General features: G+C 53.4%; 1 protein-coding gene across 2 annotated transcripts in view; it reads left to right on the forward strand.

Annotated features, from left to right (window-relative positions):
• Positions 1-5,630: 5,630 nt before the first annotated feature.
• Positions 5,631-22,705, forward strand: part of LRRFIP1 (LRR binding FLII interacting protein 1) — a 159,714-nt gene continuing 142,639 nt past the window's right edge. For both annotated transcript variants that reach the window (XM_068965715.1, XM_068965716.1), the window contains exon 1: positions 5,631-5,738. In XM_068965715.1, the coding sequence (XP_068821816.1) occupies positions 5,643-5,738 (96 nt within the window). In that variant the 5' untranslated portion in view covers positions 5,631-5,642. The remainder of the gene's footprint in view (positions 5,739-22,705) is intronic.

A 22,705-nucleotide genomic window follows, 5' to 3' on the forward strand; every position in this document is an offset into this window, starting at 1 on the left:
AGCAGTTACAAATCATTGTGGAGTCAGCAAAGATGTGGAAGGGGAATAGACTCAATCAGAGATGAAGGATAAGATAGATTTAACTATCCAACATGATTCCAAAGTTTTAACTCCAAGAGACATAGAAAAATAACTGCACGTGTTGCTATCCTGGAAGAGAAGAGGCATTTTAGAATGGCAAAACTGGGTTGGGTGGAGGATCCATCCATTCGCTACTTTGAGATGCTGAACGAGGCGACTGACAAAGGCCATCTGGCCATCGGAGACGTTAGCCTCTCGGGCATGGCAGAGACACTGACCTCAGCCAGCCCCGCTCTGGGCATGATTTTGCCTCTGCATTCCGCCCACTGCCTTTCAAGTCATCCCTGTGAAGGGCTGTGATCCTCCCCAGCCTTCCTCCAGCTGTAATCCAAGTGAGCTTTACTCATCCTCTGTTAATTGGAAGAGCAAGACTGGAACTTCCCAGTCTTGCTTCCCAGGTGACGCTAGTGGTAAAGAACCTGCCTGCAATTCAGGAGATGTAAAAGACGTGGGTTCTATCCCTGGGTTGGGAAGATCCCCTGGAGAAGGAAATGGCAACCCACCCCAGCATTCTTGCATGGAAAATTCCATGGACAGAGGAGCCTGGTGGGCTATAGTCCGTGGGGTCACAAAGAGTCGGACAGGACTGAGCATGCTGCAACAAACAGCAAGACTGGAACAGGAGTGAATGGTGTTTGAAGCACAGAGAAGGCCTTCTCAGTGGACCCAAGTGAGTGGCATAGCATCTCTGTCTCCTGCTCAGAAATAACCTCGCATGAGTAGTGTAGTCACCTGGAACAGGAAAAAGGCCACGTGGGAAGGGGCTCCGTAGTACCAGGGGCAGTCTTCCAGGTAGAAGCAGCTTCATGGACACCCTTGCAGGAGCGGCTGACGGTCCAGCGCAAAGAGAAAGCCGCAGCTCCTTGGTGAGCCATGGCTCAGGATGGATGGAGTCTTGTGGATTTCTGTATCCCTCAAGGGGCACCCAAGAACAGGGGGTACCCACAAAGCTATCCAATGCCCTTGCCCACCCCCTCACGCCTCAGCAGAGGCAGATTCATCCCAGATCCAGGCCCTCTGGGGACAGGAGCTCAAGGACCACTTACTGACTGCCGTGTGTCAAGCCCTGAAATACCTGTTACATGGATTGCCTGCTCCCAGACAAGGCAGGTGTCATTCACAGGCCAGAACTGGTCCCCAAGGGAGAAGCAGTCCGTTGCAGAGCACATCACCAAAGAAGGAGGAAGCACATGGACGGTGGTCCAGGAGGTCATGACCTCATGGGACCACGTGAGGACTAGCAACCTTGGTTCCGATGATTCCCAAGAAGCGGCCCTTTCCCAGATGAGGGTGGTTGATGGAGGAGAGGTGGCAGACAGAATTCACCGCAGTGTCTGGACTGAACTATTCAGAAATACCTCCAGGCAGTCCCTGAGACAGCGAGTCCTCCTGTCTCTGGACAAAACCCAATTGGGACAGTCAGGAGGGGGCTCGGAACCTGTACTCAGTCCCCAGTTTCAGCCAGATGCTCTCATTATGACTGAAGCAGTGAAACATCCAGTCCCCAGTGAGGGCAGACAGCTGAGCAAGATGTCAGCACAGAAGAATTCCAGTGCTGGCGTACAGAGCCGCTTGACATCCTGATGACGACGGCTGAGGGAAGCAGGAGCAGCCTTGAAGAGCTGGAAAGACTTCTTCAGGAAGGGAGCTGTTGGGGACTTCCCTGGTGGTCCAGGAGTTAAGACCACGTACTTTCCCTGCAGGGGACACAGGTCTGATCCCTGGTTGGGGAACTGAGATCCCAGTATGCCATGCAGCATGGCAAAAAGAAAAACATTTTTAATTTCTTAAAAGTTAAAAAAAATTATAAGTTAAAATTTTTAATTAAAAGATTACAATAAAACAAAGGAGATGTTGGAGTTTGGATGTGTCGTTGGATGAGCAGTTCGGGTGTCTTGGGTAAATCCCAAGAGAACAGTGGCTCTGTCTGAGTCCTAGGTAGGTCTGCCCCAGCCTCTGGCACAGCACCTGCTGGGCAGCAGGTGTGGGTGAGTGAGTGAGGGAAGCCATGGGCACCAGCCTGAGCAAAGACAGAGCCTTCACAAGGCATCAGGCGCTGGGGGAGCAGTGAGCCTCCAGCAGGACTGAAGAGAGACCTAGGGATGCTCTTCCACCAGGACAGCGTCATCTAAGGACTCTGGGGCCCTAAGCGGTATAAAGTGTGATGTAGGAAACTCAGTCCACAGACACTTGCCCAGTCCCTCCACTGTGACAAGCAAATCCAAGCTCCCGGAGTACAACAAGGAACGAGGTCACTGCCCCTCTGCCCTGCTGACCCACCCCATGGCAGTCCACTAAGGTGTCCTGAGCACTGGCACCTCCTGGGTCGCTACTGCACCGTCCTCCCACTGCAATAAACCTCCAGCACCTTTCCCGGCCACTGCCGGGTCCCCTTTCTGTCCCCTCTTCCAGCCAATCCCCAGGCTACTTCCTAATAGCCTAAACCTACCTGGATACATCACTTGGTCAGAAACATACCAAACTGCTAACCATACTTATCTCTGAGGGGGAGGGGGTCAGGAATCACAGGTGACTTCAGGGTGGGCCTGCCCTCCCTTCTTCCCTTGAGCGTTAAAGTTCTCTCAACAGCCCAAAATAGTGGTAACTTTTGGACCCTGCGTTTCTACCAGCACATTTCTTCTTGCCTAATCCAATACTGACAGGTAGTTGGGTCTTTACCCTGAGTGAGAAGGCAATGGCTTTGTAAATCTTATCTGATCCTCCAGTTTATTTTGTTTTTAAACTTGAAGTACAGTTGATACTCGATGTATAGAATAGTTGATATGCATGTTCAGTCCATCAGCTGTGTCTGACACTTTGCGACCCCATGGACTACAGCCCACAGGCTCCTCTCTTCATGGGATTTCCCAGGCAAGAACACTGGAGCAGGTTGCCATTTCCTCCTCCAGAGGATCTTCCCAACCCAGACATGGAACCCGAGTCACTTGTGTCTCCTGCATCGGCAGGGCAAATCCTGTGCCACCGTGCCACCTGCTAAGTGCCAAATAATCTCTAGCTGTGTTAGTTGCTCAATGGTGTGTGGCTCTTTGTGATACCATGGACTATAGCCTTTCAGGTTCCTCTGGCCACGGAATTCTCCAGGCAAGAATGCTGGACTGGGTTACCATTCCCTTCTCCAGGGGATCTTCCTGACCCAGGAATCGAACACAGGTTTCCTGCATTGCAGGCAGATTCTTTACCTTCTGAGCTACTAGGGAAGCCCATAAATAAACTATGCTGCTGCTGCTGCTGCTGCTAAGTCGCTTCAGTCGTGTCTGACTCTCTGCGACCCCATAGACGGCAGCCCACCAGGCTCCCCCGTCCCTGGGATTCTCCAGGCGAGAACACTAGAGTGGGTTGCCATTTCCTTCTCCAATGCAGGAAAGTGAAAAGTGATCTGAGTTATTTTTAAACCCACCGTTAGAGTGTGGAAGGTAAAGCTCAGATGGAGTCATTCCTTTTTCAACATCTACTTCCTGAGAATAGCCGATCTGTCAGGTCTTTTCCTAGAAGCTGGGGACACAGGAATGAAGTGAGAGGTCCCAGAAAACATGCCCCTGAAAAATGAAGCACCATCAACACAGGGTTTCTGAATGTCTCTACGGCTCGGCGGAGGGGGTGGGATGGGGGGTTGGTGGTGGCCAGATCCTGCAGCCTGGTAGACTAGAGCCAGAGCTGAATGCCTTGCTTATTTAACTTATATGCAGAGTACATCATGTGAAATGCCGGGCTGGATGAAGCACAAGCTAGAATCAAGATTGCCGGGAGAAATATCAATAACCTCAGATATGCAGATGACACCACCCTTATGGCAGAAAGCGAAGAAGAACTAAAGAGCCTCTTGAGCCTCTTGATGAAGGTGAAAGAGGAGAGTGAAAAAGTTGGCTTAAAGCTCAACATTCAGAAAACTAAGATCATGGCATCCAGTCCATCACTTCATGGCAAATAGACGGGGAAACTGTGACAAACTTTATTTTGGGGGGCTCCAAAATCCATGCAAATGGTGACTGCAGCCATGAAATTAAAAGACTCTTACTCCTTGGAAGAAAAGTTAGGACCAACCTAGGCAGCACAATAAAAAGCAGAGACATTACTTTGCCGACAAAGGTCCATCTAGTCAAGCTATGGTTTTTCCAGTAGTCATGTATGGATGTGAGAGTTGGACTATAAAGAAAGCTGAGTGCCGAAAAATAGATGCTTTTGAACTGTGGTGTTGGAGAAGATTCTTGAGGGTCCCTTGGACTGAAAGGAGATCCAACCAGTCCATCCTAAAGAAAATCAGTCCTGAATATTCACTGGAGAACTGATGCTGAAGCTGAAACTCAAATGCAAAGAACTGACTCATTGGAAAAGACCCTGATGCTGGGAAAGATTGAAGGCAGGAGAAGGGGACGACAGAGGAGATGGTTGGGTGGCATCACCAACTCAATGGACATGAGTCTGAGTAAACTTCAGTGGTTGGCAATGGACAGGAAGGCCTTGTGTGCTGCAGTCCATGGGGTCGCAAGGAGTCAGACATGACTGAGTGACTGAACTGAACTGAGGCCTGACTCCATCTGTGAGGTTAGACCTCATCTCACCTGGGGTGCAGGTTTGAACCAGAACCCTACACCCACCGTTTAGTACAAACCCCTTTCTGCAACCCAATCACTTTGAGTCCTCCCCTGTCCTTGCTGAGGTCCAGACTCAAGGGGTAGCACCTGCCCTGGGGAGGTCAGCCCAGGATTGCCAGGGAAGTCCACCCTCCAGGGTTCCCCACCGGGCCAACCGGAAACCCTGGGGGCTCCAGGCATCTCCGGCTCCGCCTCCTTTCTCTGAATTCTCTGCCATGGCTTGTTCCCAGTCCCCACCAAGGACCCGCGCCCCCATCACCCCCGCCCCCTCTGGCGCCCACAAGCTCCCCACCCCGAGCCATCCCAGGCCTCCTGCCATTTTCCTGTTCACTGTCCCGTCGTCCCCACACCCCCATCTCTGCCTCCCACTGGAATCCCCAGCCCTCTTAGTCTCAGTGTCCCTGCACCTCCGCCTTGCTTTCATTCTCCCAGTCCCCTTGCCCCACGCATCCTCATGCCCCTCCCCTGACTCCCAGCCTTCCCAAACTTCCCGCATCTCCACGCTCACGGTCCCCAGGCGTCCCCCGCGCCCCCAGCCCCCAGCGCCCAGATCCCTGGCCCCTGGAGTCCCAGCGCATCTGGCTCCCGGGTCCCTCTCCGGCGCATCCCCGCAGCCCGGGTCCCGTGCCCCTCTCCCCGGGAATCCCCAGACTCCAGCCCCCCGCGCCCGGGTCCCCATCTGGCGCGCCCCGGCCCCCGTGTCCCCCCACCCCCACCCCGCTTCAGGCTCCCCAGCCCCTGTCCCCCGCGTCCCTGCAGTCCCCGCAGCCCCGGTCCCCGCGTCCCCCTCCCCGGGCGTCCCCAGCCCCGGTCCCCGCGTCCCCGCGTCCCCGGCCCGCGCCCGCTGACGCCATGACGCCGGCGGAGGGCGGGGCGGAGCGGGCCGAGCGGCCAGAGGGGCGCGGGCGGCGGAGCCGGGGTCCCGCGGCGCAGCGGGCGACGCGGCCGATGGACATGGGCACGCAGGGCTCGGGGCGCAAGCGGCTCCCCAACCGGGAGCGGCTGACGGCGGAGGACGACGCGCTGAACCAGATCGCGCGCGAGGTGAGCGCGGGGCCCGGCCGGAGCGGGGCGCGGGCGCCGGGCTCCCCCGCAGCTGTCGGGCGTCCGTCCGCCGGCTCGGCGGGCGGGGCGCGGGCCGGGCCGGCACCTCGGTGGGCCGGGCGCGGGTCCTCCTTCGCGGGGACGGGCAGGCGACACCGAGCCCTCCCCCCAGGCCCCCGGGCCCCTCCGGCCGCCGCGCCCTCGCCGAGCGGGACTGGGGTGCCGCCCCCCTGCGCACCGTGGCCTCGGGCCGGCCTGGTGGGGGGCGAGCGCCCGACTAGGTTGTGCGCCACATCGTGGGGGTGACGTAGGCCCGACCCCCGGAGGCCTGCGGACAGTCCCTGGAGGCCACATGGCCCTAGCGAAATGACCCGGCTCCTGTGTGTGACCCGCTGTCGTCTCGATTGTCACACGGGGCACCTCTGGGGCGCGAACCGGGGTCTCCCTGGATCTCGTTTCTGGACCGAGGCTTAGAGCAGGCCCAGGCACGCTGAGAGGTTCTCATCAAAGTTTCCAGGGCAGAGTTTATTATAACGATTGATGATGAACTTGAAGTGTGCAAATTAAAGGAGCCCCGCTCGGGTGCCTTTTACAAACGCTTTTTCCTCCCACAAGAATTCAACCTTTGGGCTAAACAAACCGCAGGGTAAAGATGCCAGGGAGACGGGGGCAGCAGGTTCCCTGGGAACGGGTGAGATTCCTGGGGCCCACAGGGGACAGAGCTTGGCTTGTCATGTCACAGGACACCTTTGTACGCCTTCTGGATTGCCTAGCCAGCGTGCTAACTGTAGACAGGGCCCCCTCCCCATCCACTCTCTTCCAAGTGTTGGAGTGTGATGGAGAGGCTGTCTACATGTCATTATCATCACGTGGAAAAACCTCCAGGCGGTGTAGACGGTGGTGTCTGGTTGCCTCACTCAGCTATTTATGGAGGCCCACTCTAGTACCACTTCTTAGATGGCTGGCTTTTATGGACTTGTGGCTGTCGCTCAGTATTTGTTGAATATTGAATGAATAAAAACATTTATTTTTCTCCATGTGGGAAGAAACTGGGCTTTCCAGGAAAACCCCTATTCATCTCTTAAAACCCACGGTAGATTTGTGTCCCATGTGGGACCTCCCCCATCAGCCCAGGCTAATGTCTCCCTGCCTGCACTTGGGTTCCTCTAGCTTTTGCTCCCTACACCTGCCATGGTGGTCACGTGGCCTCAGCCTTATCTGTTCACCTATCCGACCCCCATGGAAGGCGGCCACCAAGCAGGCACCGTCTTACTCATTTCACATCCCCAGGGATCAACACAGAGCCGGGCACATAGTGAGTGCTGCTAAGTCTCTGTTATATTGCCTAAAAAACAGAAGGGGTACGAGGCACTTACAGTACATGTGGCTAAATATAGGTGCCTGCTAAATGTAGCAGCTTGAACATAATCCCCACCCCTGTGAAGACGGTCATGTAAGTAAGTGTTTAAACATAAAACCAAACAGGTGTTCTCCGGGAGGCCTGAGGTGACACGATCCGTGGGCCTTGTCTTTCCAGCAGTGGTTGTGGACAGAGGAAGGAGATTGAGGGTCCCCAAGTCCACCTCGCGTGTGCTGGATTTTATTAAAACAGACTGAAAGGAAAGACCAAGGGATGCTCCTGGCAGGAGAGCCTTGAGGTGCAGAGTAACCGGGAACCCACTGGCCTGCCTCCCAGCCTGGGGACACAGTTGGCAGCGACAAATTCAGACACAGGCGTCAGACCCAGGACTGGAGCTACACACAGCTCCTCTGTGCTGTCTGTGACAGCAGGCTGTGTTATCCTAGTCAGCCCCTTCCCGGTCTCTGTTTTTTTCATCTTTAAAATGAGGAGAAGACCTCCCCTGAGGCTGTCAGGAGTAATGAAAGTGAGCAGCAGACGTAAAGTGAGTCACTGGCTAGATGTAAGGACTAACAGGCGTGCACATCGTCCCAATAACCCCGGCCATGTGGCTGCTCTGAGTGCTGAGTGGCAGCTATCTGTCATGTTGGAAGGAGCCAGTGCAAATACATTTTACTGCAAAATGAATTCTGTCTCCCAGCTGTGAAAATTAGAATCACTATTCAAATGGCAAATATCTATTCACCATGGAGTTCTAGAGAGTTCTTATAAAAATCAACAAAGTTATCTTAAAGTTTCATATGATATGAATACTTTCTCATTTGCTAATTGACTCAGCAGATACATGCTGCTCTTTCTGAAGCCCTGTCCTAGGGAGACTGGGATTCAGGGACGGACTTAAAGAGCATCTGTCCTTGAGGAGTTGGGGTCTGACTTAGAGCATGACAATAAAAGAAGGCAGGAAGAGATCTGAGATTAGAAGGATATTGGGCCCTGGAGGTTTGAAAATGAGAGAGTAACAATTCATCGATGAGACTAAGAATAGCAATCAGAGGTGGCTCCCTGGAGGAAGTGGCATTTTGAGTTATTCTTGAAGAAACCCTGACCTGGACTGGCCTCCACGAGGGGAAATGTTCTGGCTGGAGGGCAGACTCTCTGGGCAGCGTCCCCAGGGCGGTGGCCCCTGGTCTCCACAGCGTCTCTGCAGCCGGCTCTGCTGGGCACCTCTGCAGGTGGCCTCATCCTCAGGCTGCCTTGCTTTGGCAGACACTGCCCCCCTTGAACCCACATGCCCCGTCTCTTCTGGTGGCTCTGTCCTGAGAGCTAGAAGCATCTTCCCTGACAAATCTTGCAAGTCTCCCCCGCCGCTCCTGAGCCAAGCTCTCTGACCAGGATAGTGGACTCCGTGGCATGGGGGCAGGGCAGGGGAGGTTACCTGGTGATCAATCAGGCCCCTCCTGGAAATGGCAAATAGGGGGACGTGGCCTCCCCTGAAGCTCTTGGGGACATGAAGGGGGCCTGAAGGAAAAAATCAAGAGGCCTCAGGAAAGTGGCAGGGGGTGGGGCAGGCTTGGGTCAGGCAGGCCCCCAGGAATGTGCACTCAGAGGATAAGTGGAGAATTCCAGGCTGCGATGATGGAGTTGGGCGGGGACCGGGAGCAATGGGGAAGGGGAGGCGGGGAGCGGGGGCAGGACCGTGGTGGAGAGCCGGCTGCACCCCCCCAATGGCTTCGGACTCTCTTTGTGGAGGAACGGGAAGCAGGGACCCAGTGGAAGCTCTGCTTTTATATTTCCGCAGTTCCTTTATGGTCTCACTCTGGGCAAGTTGATAGTAAATGGAGCTGTAACTTGAAAACGCTGCAGATGCGTTTGCAGGAGTGGCTTATTTCTCGCTGTCCGAGGTGGGATTCAGGCAAGATGTTGTCAGGAAGAAGGTCCAGTAAGCTACCTTGAGACGCTGGAGCAGCATGTGTCTCACCCCCAGGAGGGGTGTCTGAAAGCAGAGGTATTTTTCTCTCCCACCGCCTTGAGCGTTCTGCTCAGGATTCTGGGAGCGTCCAAACCTCTCATCCCATGCTCCGCTGGGACTGCCAGCGTGTTCTCTCGGAACACCCGGCCGTTTGCATTTCCAATACGGGGAAGTCGGCTCTACAGGCTGCAGGAGACCGGCCCTTGGGGGAGCTCACCATCCAGCGAACGCTGGTGGGGTTTCCTTCCTCTCTCAGCGCAGCGACCCCCACCGCTGTGGCCTCCTCTCCAAGGTGGTCTCACTGGGATGCTGCCCTCAGGGTACCCCCCAGGGTGCCTCCCAGGCTCCCCCCTATTGGCAGAAGTTGACCCCTGACCTGTGAGTGCAGCTGTTCTGGGTTCATGACCCCTCCCCTTCCCTAGAGAAGTGCCCAAGGCCCCATGAGGGTCACCTTTCAGTGGAGGGGGGTTAAGACCTCGCACCCCAGGGGCAGCGACTGACCCCGGGGAGTGAGGACACAGGAAGCTCCACCCCACCCGCTTGCCTCCTGAAGGAACTGACAAAGGGATACAGGTCACCCTCCAGGGCCCCTGAGGGAGGGCCCGAGGGCAGGCTCCACTGAGGCCACCTCCCTCCCCCCAGCCCCTCACCGCCCCCCACTGACAGTGCTCCCTGGACTGAACACTCACCTCCAAACCCCAGCCCCGGGCTCCGCTTCTGGGCACCCAGCTTAGGACAGCCTCCATGCCTCGCTCTGGGTGTTCCCACAAATTCAAGACGGTCTGTCCTAAAGCCCCTGGTCACTTGCTGTCCTCCCACCCCTCATTCTTCCCAAATAGCCCCAGAGATCACCCTGTCCTGAAGGCCCCTGACTGCTTTTCCAGTCCAGCCTTGAGGCCATTCGAGGGCCCAGTCTGGGCGTGGGCCTCTGTGCAGAGCCGCCCCGAAGTCTGGTTCCGTGGGACCCCCGCTTCCCCTTCTTCCGGCTCTCGGCAGGCAGGTCTGGCTCCTCTGGAGTCAGAGGTGAGCCCTGACGGCACGATGCAGGCTGCTGGTGTCCAGGCACGGCCTGTGCCCTCGGGTGAGGTCACGCGGGGGCGGCGTCTACAACATGGGCTTCCTGCAGCTGGTTTCCCTCCGTTTGAACCATCACCCTCACTCATTTCTCCCCAAGTTTGCTTGTCTGAGGCTAGCCGGTGGATGCAGATGTTTGGACCGGAGGGTGAAATCTTTCCAGTGTGGCCAGTGGTTTGGGACTGCAGTGGTGTCAGAGCCCCTCCTTCCAGGGTGGGAAGAGGTGAGGGCCTTCAGACACCCCCACCCCCACCCCCAGTTCTAACACAACCACCGTGGGGTGACCCCGGGCCCCGCCCCGGCTCGTCATTCTGAGACACACGCACACATCTTGGTGCATCAGTAACAGGCATTAGGAATATGACAAGACGAGCCTTCCGAGTGGATGTGTGTCCTGGTCTGAGCTGTCAGGGGAATGGCCCGCACCCTGCCTGTGACCTGGGGCTGATTCCCGACAAGATGGCTCTGGATTGGGGGTGGGCAGTCCTGCTGGGCTCCCATGATCTGTGGGCCCCGCCCCACGGCTATTTCTGTCAGAGGGCCAGCTGTCTCCCTGTCCCTTTTCTGGGCGACTCTGATGACTCACGGGTTTAGTAGTCGGGGCTGTGAATGCGTGTGGAGGACCTCAAGGGTCTGTTCCATAGAGTGACCGTCAGGGACCTGGGTTCTCATTGAGTCTGTCACCTGCTAACCTTGTCAGGGTTCAGGAGGGACAAGGGGGAGAGGTGGCGACTGAGGGTGCTTTTAAGGTCTGAGGTGTGTCAGGGACTCCCAGAAGCTTCTCCCCTGTAAGTGTATGCCATCCCATCGGAAGAGTTTAGAGCATCCCTGTTGGACATGGAGAAACCACTCTGAGATGCTCGGCGACTTGTCTGAGGTCATCTAGTAACTCAGAGGTGCCGGGTCATCATCCAGGCTGTTTCCTGGATCAGAGTCTTGGCTCCACGCAAGGCCCTATTCCAGGCGGTGCCCTGCAGTTAAGCTGACTTGCTTCCCATCTCAGGCACTGTCGTCCTCAACTGCCCTCTGAACCATCAGGCTTAACATTACATGAAAGAACCTCATATTCTTCTCTCCCCTACTGTTTCTCCTCCTCCTCTTTTTTTTTTTTTTTCATGCTTTCATCTTTAAAAATTAGTTTTATGTCATTGAAGTAATGCTTGTTTTCACCCTGGTCCCATAGTCTCAGGCCATTCTCCACACAACAGCTGGGTGGTCCTTGGAAAACATGTCAGATTGTGTCATAATGGCTTTTCATATCCCTCAGTAAAAGCCAAGCTCTTAATGGCCTTTGTTTTTGTTCATTCAACAACCCCATGGACGGTAGCACCCAGGCTCTTCTGTCCTCCACTGTCTCCCAGAGCTTGCTCAAACTCATGTCCATTGAGTCGGTGATGCCATCCAACCATCTCATCCTCTGTCGCCCCCTTCTCCTCCTGCCTTCAATCTTTCCCAGCATCAGGGTCTTTTCCAATGAGTCAGCTCTTCACATCAGGCGGCCAAAATATTGGAGCTTCAGCTTCAGCAACAGTCCTTCCAATGAGTGTTCAAAGCTGATTTCCTTTAGGACAGACTGGTTAACGGCCTTATAAGACCCTAATGACCTGGTAATGGGCTCCCCATCTGTAAGTAATATACATGTACACTATTCATTGATTATTCAACTGTAGGCACCATGTGCTGGCCTCCTGATTGGAGGAGGAGGACTTGGATCTGTGGGTCTGGCTCAGGTTCACGCCCCCGCCTTCTCTCCCCTCTTCTTCACGTCATAGTGACATTGCGCTTATAGATTCATAAATGATCGCGAGCAGAACAATAGACTGGTTAAGAGTGTGGGGGCCCGAGTCTGTTTTCCTTTTTCCTGGGTTAAGTTCCCGATCCTTCCACTTCCTCCATGACCTCAGGCAAGTTCCTTAACCACTTTGTGACTTTGTGTCTCCGTTCCCTCATCTGTAAGATGGGAACATTTCAAGAGTATGCTTCTTCCCGGGTTTCATGGGGATAAATGAAGTGTTTCATGAAAAGACCTCAGAAGGATGACCAACATATGCTCAGCAAACACCAGTGGTGATGATGACGTAGTGTGATAGTGTCAACTGCAGAGCCAACAAGTATACGATAATGTTTTTCTTTATACAACTTTCTGCTGTTTTTGGAGTTCATTATTTCCTTTTTTCCCCAGTTGCTCATCTCTGCGTATTTCTCATGCCTAATTTCTCACAAGCTTTTGAGTAGAAACCTCCATAATATTATTTTCTATGTGATTAAATGAATCTATCAATTCCGCTTTGTTCCCTCCTGGAAATCTGCCCCCGAGACCTGTCCAGTCTGCGCTGAGTGCTCTCGGGGCTGTTGTCAGCTGCCCTTCCCTTTGCCACGTCTTTGTTGCTGTCGTTGCAGCCATGCATGCTGGATTCTCTACTGCCTTCTTTCTTGAGCTTCTAACTCATTTTGTTGGAACACACTCTTCAGTAGCTTTCTCAGAGAGAACGCCTTTTCTAAGCGCTTGCATGTCTGATAATGTCTTTATTGTACCCTCACACTTGATAGTTCAGCTGAGTATAGAGTTCTAGGTTAGAATATTTTTTTTTCTGAAGAACGACAGAGATTTCTATATATACTTTGAAATTATTTCCAGTGTGTAGTGTTAACTGAAGAAAAGCAATGTGCAGAAAATGAAGATAGCATGCCATCACTCGGGTGAGGAAGTCTGTGACTTGCCTGCATTTGCATAAGGAAACACTGGCAGAAAGCACGGTAAAAGTAATGTGGAGATGTCAGTGGAAATGTAGATTTGTTAGGTGTGACTTTATGCTCTTTTGATATTTGAACCCTGTGACTGTATTATTTTTATGTAAAATTCTCTCTTTATTTTTGGTTCTGCCGGGTCTTCCCTGCTGCGCGGCCTTTTCTGTAGTCGTGGCAAGTGGGGACGACTCTCTAGTTGCAACGTGCAGACTTCTGATTGCAGTGGCTTCTCTTGGTGCGGAGCTAGGGCTCTAGGCATGCGGCTTCAGTGCCTGTGGTGCACGGGCGTAGTTGCTCCACGGTGTGTGTAATCTTCCCGATCAGGGATCGAACTCATGTCTCCTGTATTAGCAGGTGGACTCCTTACCACTGAGCCACCAGGGAAGCTCTGTATTACCTATTTAATAAAATAAAATAATAAATGTCAGAAACGTATAATTACCTGTTTCCTACCATAATTTTGAAGACATGTTTTCCATTTTATTCTAGCTTTCAGGATTGCTCTGCTCATTTTGATGCCTTACATATTCTCAGTGTCTTGTGTAACATCTATTGTTACAGTCCACAAGCTTTCAGGATCCTCTCTTGATTCTCAGTATTCTGGATTTTATTTTTACATTCATTCAATCTAGAAATGTATATCCTAAAATTCTGGGATATTTTCTGAAGAATTTCCCCTTCCCACCGTTTGCTCTGTTCTTTTAAAGAAACTCCTGTTGTTAGAAGTAACTTCCTTTTTCCTCTCATTTTCTAGCTTTTTGTATTTTGGTGATACTTTATGGCTAATTACTCAGCTTTGTCTTCCACTCCTTCCACTAAACTTATTTGTCCTATATTTCATTTCTAAGAGTATTTGTTTGTTTGTTTTGGTTCTGTGGCCCATTTTTATAGCATCCTTTTTGAGTCACTAATGCAGTACCTTTTTCTGTCATTCTGAGGAGTATTCATTTTGGTTTTCTGATTTTCCCTGAAAATTGCTTTGGTTCCCTGTGTGATGGTCTATCCCTTTCCGTCCTTTGTGTGATTTGGCCTCTGTCTTTAACCTTGGAGCTCTTCCCAGAGGTGTGCTGATCCTTGGATCCATGCGTGTATGAGGATGAGGCACTAAAACCTGTGAGACAATTTGACGGAAGGCTCGGAGGGCTTCCCAGGCGGCACTAGTGGTAAAGAGTCCACCTGCCAGTGCAGGAGACGTGGGAGAAGGAAGTGGCAGCCCTCTCCAGTATTCTGGCCCGGAGAATCCAGAGGAGGAGAGCCACGGAGGAGGCTGGTGGGCAGCAGTCTATGAGATCGCCAAGAGTCAGACACAGCTGAGTCCATTGGAGGGTAAATACCACAAGATTCGGCCAGGACACCTCCTGGGGTGCAGTGGGGTGGCGGAGGTGTTGGCACCTCAGGGCACCGGCACACAGTCAGGACTTGAGCCTGAGCCCCCCTGTCTTCAAGGCCAGCACCTTGACCGCAGGCTCACTTTCCAGAGGAAATGCTGCTTAAAGCAAACAAGCCAAGCCTCTCTAATTTGGTGTCCTAGAGATGGAGTTTTGTTTTTGATGAAGGGGGTAGAAGAAATTGAGAAGAAAGTTGAAAAATAATCTGAGGCTTATACCAAGGAAGAGGTTATGTCCGCACAGCCCAAACTAGAGAACTAGTCACGGCAGTGTGCTTTTACTCAGAGTGGAATAAATGTCAAATTAGCTGAGCAAACAGAGAACGTTATTTTAAAAAATAAGATTTTCATAGCTTCAGGCGTCAAGAGGAATTCATTTGTTGGTTCGGAAAATTCTCTAAGATCCGAGAGATACTTTCCATAAAACAAATAGAAAATACCTGGAGAGGTTAGGTAGGCAGAATGTGATATGGTCTTGGCAGTGGGTGAGCCCCTGGATCAGCAAGAGCCAGAGCCAGAGCCGTCTAGTGCCTCCCCTGGCGGATTAAGTTGCGATGTCCCCACCCGCTCCTTGGCTCAGGGGAGCAAATGAAAAATCCCTCAGTGGTCACAGTAGTGTTTCAGCAAGCAGAAACCAGGAGATCTAAACTTGTTCGTTAGGCTTTTAACCTCCCTCACATAAGTTTGTCCATTTTCCCACCCTTACCCTTGATTGCTTTTTATTTCTTATCTTCTTTTGTGATGTCTCTTGTTGTTGTGCCTTTTAATCTGCTGTCTAGGTTGGTCGTAGCTTTTCTTCCAAGGAGCAAGAGTCTTCTGATTTCATGGCTGCCTGCTGTGATTTTGGAGGCCAAGAAAATAGTCTCTCACTGTTTCCATTGTTTCCCCATCTATTTGGCGTGAAGTGATGGGACCAGATGCCATGATCTTAGTTTTTTGAATGTTGAGCTTTAAGCCAATTTTTTCACTCTCCTCTTTCACTTTCATCAAGAGGCTCTTTAGTTCTTCACTTTCTGCCATAAGGGCAATGTCATCTGGATATCTGAGGTTATTGATATTTCTTCCAGCAATCTTGATTCCGGCTTGTGCTTCATCCAGCACTGTGGTGTTTGAGAAGACTCTTGAGAGTCCCTTGGACTGCAAGGAGACCAAACCATCAATCCTAAAGGAAATCAGTCCTGAATATTCATTGGAAGGACTGATGCTGAAGCTGAAACTCCAATACTTTGACCACCCTAAACGAAGAGCCAACTCTTTGGAAAAGACCTTGATGCTGGGAAAGATTGAAGGCAGGAGGAGAAGGGGACGACAGAGGATGAGATGGTTGGATGGCATCACCAACTCTATGGACATGAGTCTGAGCAAGCTCCGGGAGTTGGTGATGGACAGGGAGGCCTGACGTGCTGCAGTCCATGGGGTTGCAAAGAGTCAGACACACCTGAGCAACTGAACTGAACTAAACTTGTTGTCCAGTTGCTAAGTCATGTCTGACTCTTTGTGACCCCATGGACTGCAGCATGCCAGGCTCCCCTGTCCTTCACTATCTCCCGGAGTTTACTCAAATTCATATCTATTGAGTCTCTCTAACCATTTCAGGCACATGAGAAGATGCGGAGTTTTCCAAGTTGACACTGGGAGAGATGGAATTTACGTGTTGATTGAACAACTAACATGACCCCACCCTGGATGCCCTAAAATATAGCTTGAAGTCACCCCTGAAACCCTCAGAGCAGAGCTGGCCAGTAGGACTTTCTGTGATGATGGAGATGCTCTGTGTCTATGCTGCGTTGCTGTCGAGCACTGGAAATGCAGCTAGTAGCTAGTTTAGCTAAGGAACTGCATTTTAATTCATACTTCATTTTACTTCCTTTAAATATAAATAGACACCCCTGGTTGGTGGCTACCGTATTGGACAGCACAGCTCTTGAGCAATGATTTATTCTTTGTTGAAATCTGCTGTCCTGGAGGTGTGTTCTCTATTGCAGAAGCTGTTGATTCTCATCAGGAGAGGGGTGACAGGTGGACAGGCCTGGCGTCCCACAGGCCGGAAGTGAGTCCAGCCCAGGGAGAACGTGCCTGGCAGTGGGAGAAGCACAGTCCGCCTTTTGAAGTCATGTGTCCAGAGGCAAGTTAGTGTGTCCGAGTCTCCTTCCCTCTGTCTGTGACAGAGGAACAACGTTTTCCATGTGGTTGTGGTGATGAGTGGAGCTTCCCTGGTGTCCCAGTGGTGAAGAATCCACCTGCCAGGGCAGGAAGCAGGAGACTCACGTTCGACCCCTGGATCAAGATCCCCTGGAGGAGGAAATGGCAGCCCACTCCAGTGTTCTTGCCTGGAGAATCCCATGGACAGAGGAGCCTGGAGGGCTACAGTCCATGGGGTCGCAAAGAGCTGGACACGACTGAGCGACTGAGCGTGCACCTGGTAATGAGTCGTGCTGGGAAATGGAGAGCGTCTGCTGGAGGCAGGAAGTACGCGATGGTTCTGGTGGGCGCCTGGGTACCTGGCGGGCACTAACTGGATAGTGGTTATTTTCTCCCTCCTGCCGGTGGAGTTCCTCTCCACCAAGGGACAGCAATACTGCGGGACTGGCCAGGATGTGCCCCAGGCATCACTGATGCAGAGACAGGGCTGATTGGCAGGCGGGTTCTTTACCACCGGGCCACCCTCCCTCATAAGATGAGGGCTGGAATGAGAGACCAGGATCAAGATAAGGAAAGAGAGTGGCCTACAGGAAAAGTGTGAGAAAAATACAGGAGAGACGATCTCCTGTGTGTTGTGGGGGAAGCAGACAGCCCTTGGCTCTGGGTCAGTGAACTCAGAGGAAAAGCCCTCACTGCTGCCCCTTTAAATACGCCAACCCCATAAACTTTATTTAGTATCAGAACCCCGTGTGCTTTCTCATAGTTTAGAGCTTGTGTTCAGTTCTTTGGCCTTGAGATGGAAGGGACCCTCCGCTTTCGATCGTTTTTTGCTTCTTGGCCTTGAACTGAAGAACCAGTAATAAGATGCCGTCAGATTTTTCGAGCCTCTTTACTGTCAGGCAGCCAAGCCCTGGTGTCGGGCCTCTGGTTAACGTCCCAGAGATGACGGCCCACTTCACCCAGGCCATGTCCCGCGCCATTTATCTTTGGGTTTATCTGACCTCTCAGAAGCTACTAAGTTACCTGCCTATTTTTAACCTGTGTCTGGAGCCAGCTCTGGAATGAAGTGGCCACATGAGCCGTGATGAGGTGGTGACCACACAGCCTTCCATATCTTCACTCCACTTTCTCGGGCTTTTCCTCTTACTTTTGTGTCAGAGTTTGTCAGCCTCGGGATTACTGACATTGGGCCGGATGCGGGGGTCGGGGGAGGGTTTCTGGACATAGAGGAATGTTTACCAGCATCCCTGGCTTCCACCCGGGAATGATGACCGCAAGGGCCCCAGGGGGCAAAATGGCCCGTGGAGAACCACTGTATATTTCCTGTCTCTGCTGGCTGTGTACCTTAGCTCCGGACCATACGCCTCGTCTCCAGAAACCTGGTTCCTTTGTTCTCACCTCTGATCGGTGGCTGCAGCTGCTCCCCAGGAGGGCAGAAGGCACCAGCTGACCAAACCACATGGTCCTGGGAGTTTTCCCAATTAAACCTCCTGGAAGTTACTCGGAGGGGCCCACCTACTCTGGAAAGCTGTGGTGGAGCTGTTCTAGGAGTAGCCGTGCAGACTCAGGAAGTTGGGATGTTCACAGCAAATTCGATGAGCCTTTGCTAAGTGCCAGGGGGCCCTTGAGTCAATGGTGGGGTGCGAGGGGTGTGGGGAGAGGCTAAGGGGGGCTGGAATGGACCCTGAGAGGCAGATACAGCAATAACTCTGGCTGCCTCCAGGGAAGGTAGGCTGGCGCGAAGGTGGGGGCTGGCGAGAGGTGGTCTTTTGTGTTACATCCTACTGGGCAGAGTGTCTCCTTTCTGCCCACTGGAGACACCCTTTGCCCCCTGGATGTGCTTGAGGGCAGCCAGGCCAACATCAGGCCCAGTTCGGCAGGACCGCAGAGCAGAGCTGCAGACCACCAGGCCGTGTCTGCGTGTCTTTCTCTCTGGGAAAAGCCCCAGGCCCACAGCTCAGATGCACTCTGCGGACAGCAGAGACGAGGTGGCATTGTCCACGCGGTCACCACGGTGAGCGCTGCAGAGAGTCGGCTCTGCCTCGAGGGCAGGGGCACTGCAGGGTTGACCTTCCCAGCCAGCCAGGGTCCTGTCCCCCCAGCCCACAGGCTCTGCCCAGAGCCCTCCGGCTCCACGCTGGGGATTCAGCAAGAGATGAAGACGGAGAGGTGCTGCTGGATGCTGCCTGGACACAGCTAAGCATAGCCACCTGCGACCCCCACCCCTGAGGGGGCAATCTCCTTACAGCCACCCACCCTCCCGGACAAGGGAAGCAGCCTGGGATAGCACCGGTCCAGTAAGTGGCCGGGCCTGGGATGACACTGCTGGTTGACTTGATGTCCCCAAAAGGGCAGGGACAGGACAGTGTATCTGACCAAGGGAGAGAGCCTAAGCTGCCGCCTTGTCCTTTTAGAGTCAGGAGGCCTCCGTGGCTGGGTATGACCCTAGCGCGCCGGCCAGTATCACTGCTCATTCGAAATCCCAGGTTTGTTGTGGGCAGGGAGGACCCTCCCCAACTTCAGCGTCAGCATCGGGGGCGGTGCTGGCAGCCCATTAATATTCCAGATCCCCAGGGAGGCCCGCCCCCCAGATCAGGAGGAGGCTGGGTGAAGCCAGGTGACCAGCACACTTCCACAGTGCTAAAACTGTCCCCGTGTCTCCCAAGAGGCACAGCTGCTTTTGTCATTTGTCGCTGAACTTCCTAAAACAGATGACCAGTCCTGGGCCCTGTGAGGACCCCTCTGTGTGCCGGGGTCCTTGCTTGTCTTGTTCTTTAGTAACTTCTGTGCAGCCCCTGTCTCCCTGTTCTTCCGGGGCGAGAACCGGGAGAATCAGCCATCCCAAGGGCTCACCGCCCCCGCCCATCCAGGGCCTCGCTTCCCTCTGGATTCCCTGGGGCCCAGAGGCCTGTGAGTCACCCTGGAGGCTGCAGAGACGAGACAGGAAGTGACCATTAGCCGTGGGGATGCTCTCTGTTCTGTCGTATTGCCCTCCGAGGTTTAGAGCTCTGGCTTCTGTTTTAATGTACAGTTTTCAAAGAAAAACAGACATACAGCATCCCTCTCATGCTTAGAAAATTCAGCTTTAAGATTCCTTCCACTTAGACTTTTGCTTGGTGAACAGTGCCACAGTTTTCTTCTATTTTTTTTTTTTTTTATCTTTCCTAAACATCTTTTCCAACTTTCCCTAAACGTGATGAGGCAGATAATAAATTACCCTGAATACCGGGTACCGTGGGCGGGTTGCCGTGCAGTTTGGTGTTGTGTCCAACACTAGCCAACCGCCTGCTTTTCAAATATGATTAAATATAGAAAAACACAGCAGGTGAAAAGCACAACGCACATAACATGCGTCGTATACTGCGCGGTTACAGTTCACTCTGCTGCTCTCTATCCAGCCTTTCAAATGTTGAATCCTGTCGGGTGAGGACACGCCTGGCCTGTTGGTGGGTTTCACAGGCATCCTTTAGAGGGTCGTCATGCCCCCTGTCTCAGGCCCTGGCCGCGTTCCTTGGTAGATGGTCCATTTCTTCCGGTATAAGCTGGCCCAGCCCTGCTGCCCCCTGAATCTGGGATGAGGATCCTTCACTGTGCTTGCAGCTCCAGGGCCTGGGCGGTAGGGTGAGGACGTGATGTTGGGAGGACTCAGGAGAAGACGCCTGTTGGTGGCCGGGGTCTGGGCTTCCCTCCGACCTCACCCTCCCGGAGGTCACTTCCTCTGGGAGGCCATGGGCCGCATGTCTCCCACCCCCAGGCCAGCTCCTCCCATCCCCGCAGCTGTGGGCCGGCTACTGCCTCATGTCTCCACCCTCTCCGCCCCCATAACCCTGGCAAGCTGTGTGCTCTCCTGTCTGGGGGCTGTGCCACGTCCAGTGCCCGGGAGACCCATGCACCAGGCACACGGGAGGCCCTCACAGACCACCTGGTGACTGAATGCAGCTCAAAGCATAAGCCAGCGTTCCTCTTCAGGTGGCTGGGGACTAGTATCCTCCAATTAAAAGGAAAGCCTTTGAATGTGGTGGTTTTCTTCCAAGGAGTTTCAACTGCCTTTACTACACTCAGTGGGTTTCTTGGCCACACATTCTACGTCCTAACAACCTCCGCAGGCGCCAGCATAGGTCAGGAGCTGGAGTCGCTCTCTCCGCATGCTGGCAGCATCATCGGCATTCATTGGTGAGGAACCGGCACCCCAGAACCACACTCAGCTCTGCCCCCGAGGCCAGGTCCGTGTTAGCTCGTTTCCGGCTCTTTTTGTCCACCATTAGTGTGGCGGACAGCGTTGTGGGCAATGCACTTGTCCTCCTAATTCCCATGGTTAGAGACGTGAGATCATCTTTAGGAGCCCTGTAGAGAAGGTGTGCACGGGACGTCAGGATCAGGAGACCCGGGTCTGAGTCCCCAGGGCACCATCTCCTGGCTTCGCCACTTTGCACACGCCACCCAGCCTGTCTGAGCCCGGCTGTGCCCACCTGTAAGGTGAGGTGATAACTGTAGGGTGAGCACCAGGTGAGGGCCTCTGGACAGAGCACCCCTGCCCTCCATCGGGCATCAGGTCTCCTCGTGCACAGATGCCCTGAAACCGGGTCGGGGGTCACGGGGCCCCTGCCACCCACATTAGATGAGATGCGGACTGAGACAAGCCTGGCTCCTGTCCCCAGCTCCAGGCACTGCTCCAGGCTGCCTGCTGGGGAAGTGGGAGGCATGGGGGGGAGCGGCGGTGGGGGCGTGCATGGTAGGGGGTGTGCCTGGGACGAGTCCCCCTCGGCTTCGGCCTCCTTAACTACTGTAAGGAGGGATGACCCCCACCCGCCAGCCTCACAGGTTTCACGTGAGGCCCAGGTGGGAAAACACGTGAGAGCGTGTGCTCACAAGCCCTCAAGTGCTGTGCACACGTAAGACGGTGGTATTACTGTCAGAAAAGTTGGAAATAATTCTTAACACCTGGGTGTCTCAGGCTGTCTTGTAGCTGCTCCCGGGGCTGGGAGCGGAGTGCTCACTGGCAAGAGTGGTGCGTTTCTTCACGTGGGGCCCTGTCTCTTTTTCATTTCTTTAATGTTACTGGGGTGTAGTTGATTTACAGTGTTGTGTGACTGTCTCTTGTGGAGGTGATGTTGCTTTCTTCTAAGATTGGAGGAGGAAGCCCTGCGCGCCTGGCGTGTCCATCAGGAAAGAAGCGGGGTGGAGGTAGGGCGGGAAGTGCAGGAGCTGTGGCCCAGAAGTGGCCCCCACGCAGCCCTGGTCTGGCCTTGGAGACCTCTGCTCCTTTCAGGTCTGTTGGGAGGGGAGGAGGAAATGGACCAGAGTCGCTATCACCATGACAACCACAGATTCCCCCCCCAGCCCTGGCTCAGGGAGGGGTGTCAGAGGGGCCGGCGAGGGCGCCCTCCTAACCTTTTCTAGTCTCTCTTGAAATCTCTGTCTGCCTTGATTCCCTGCAGCCTGGCCCTGCGTGCCGTCTGCATAGAACAGGAGGGAAGTAAGTGATAGAAGATCCGATCTCATATAAGGAAGCAGCCCCTGTTCTCTGCACACGTGTGTCCTGTCAATTACACAGTGTTACTGACTCAAGCCTTGTCTCAAGGACAAAGGAGGGCGCTGGACTCTTAGACCTTTATTTGGATTTTGCAGTAAATGAGATCCTTTTGGCTTTGTGGCCTCTTTGACATTTTGCAGAATCACCTGTACAGCAAACCGGCAAAAACCACCAGTCCTCATGGGGTGGAGTCAAGTCAGCCTGTGACCCCAACGAGTTCTGGTCCCTCAGAGAGGGATGTTCACAGAGCTTCTCTGAAACAGTAGCTGTTAAGTTACTCAAACTGACTCTGAGTATACAAAGCACACTGGGCTGGAATTGAAGGTGGTGAGTAGCATCTTAGATCACTGGTTCTCAAAATGTGGCCTCCAAACACAGTATCCATACACCTTGAACTCTTGTAGCAATGCTGGTTTTCAGTCCACCCACCCAACTGAATCAGAGCCTTGGGGTGGGGCCCAGCCTCTTGTCCTGAAAGCCATCCCGGTGGTTCGGATACACTCTGAAGTCTGAGAAGCTCTGCCTTAGATTAAATGATGCTATGGGTGAGTCTGATTATACTGATGAAGTGAGGGAGTGAGTGAAATGACTCAGTCATATCCAGCTCTTTGCAACACCATGGTCTATCCTTGGAATTTTCTAAGCAATAATACTGCTGTGGGTTGCCATTTCCTTCTCCCGGGGATCTTCCCGACCCAGGGATTGAACCCGAGTCTCCTGCATTGCAGGCAGATTCTTTCCCATCTGAGCTACC

Source organism: Capricornis sumatraensis, chromosome 2 (assembly GCF_032405125.1).
Source record: "Capricornis sumatraensis isolate serow.1 chromosome 2, serow.2, whole genome shotgun sequence".
Classification (NCBI taxonomy): Eukaryota; Metazoa; Chordata; class Mammalia; order Artiodactyla; family Bovidae; genus Capricornis; species Capricornis sumatraensis.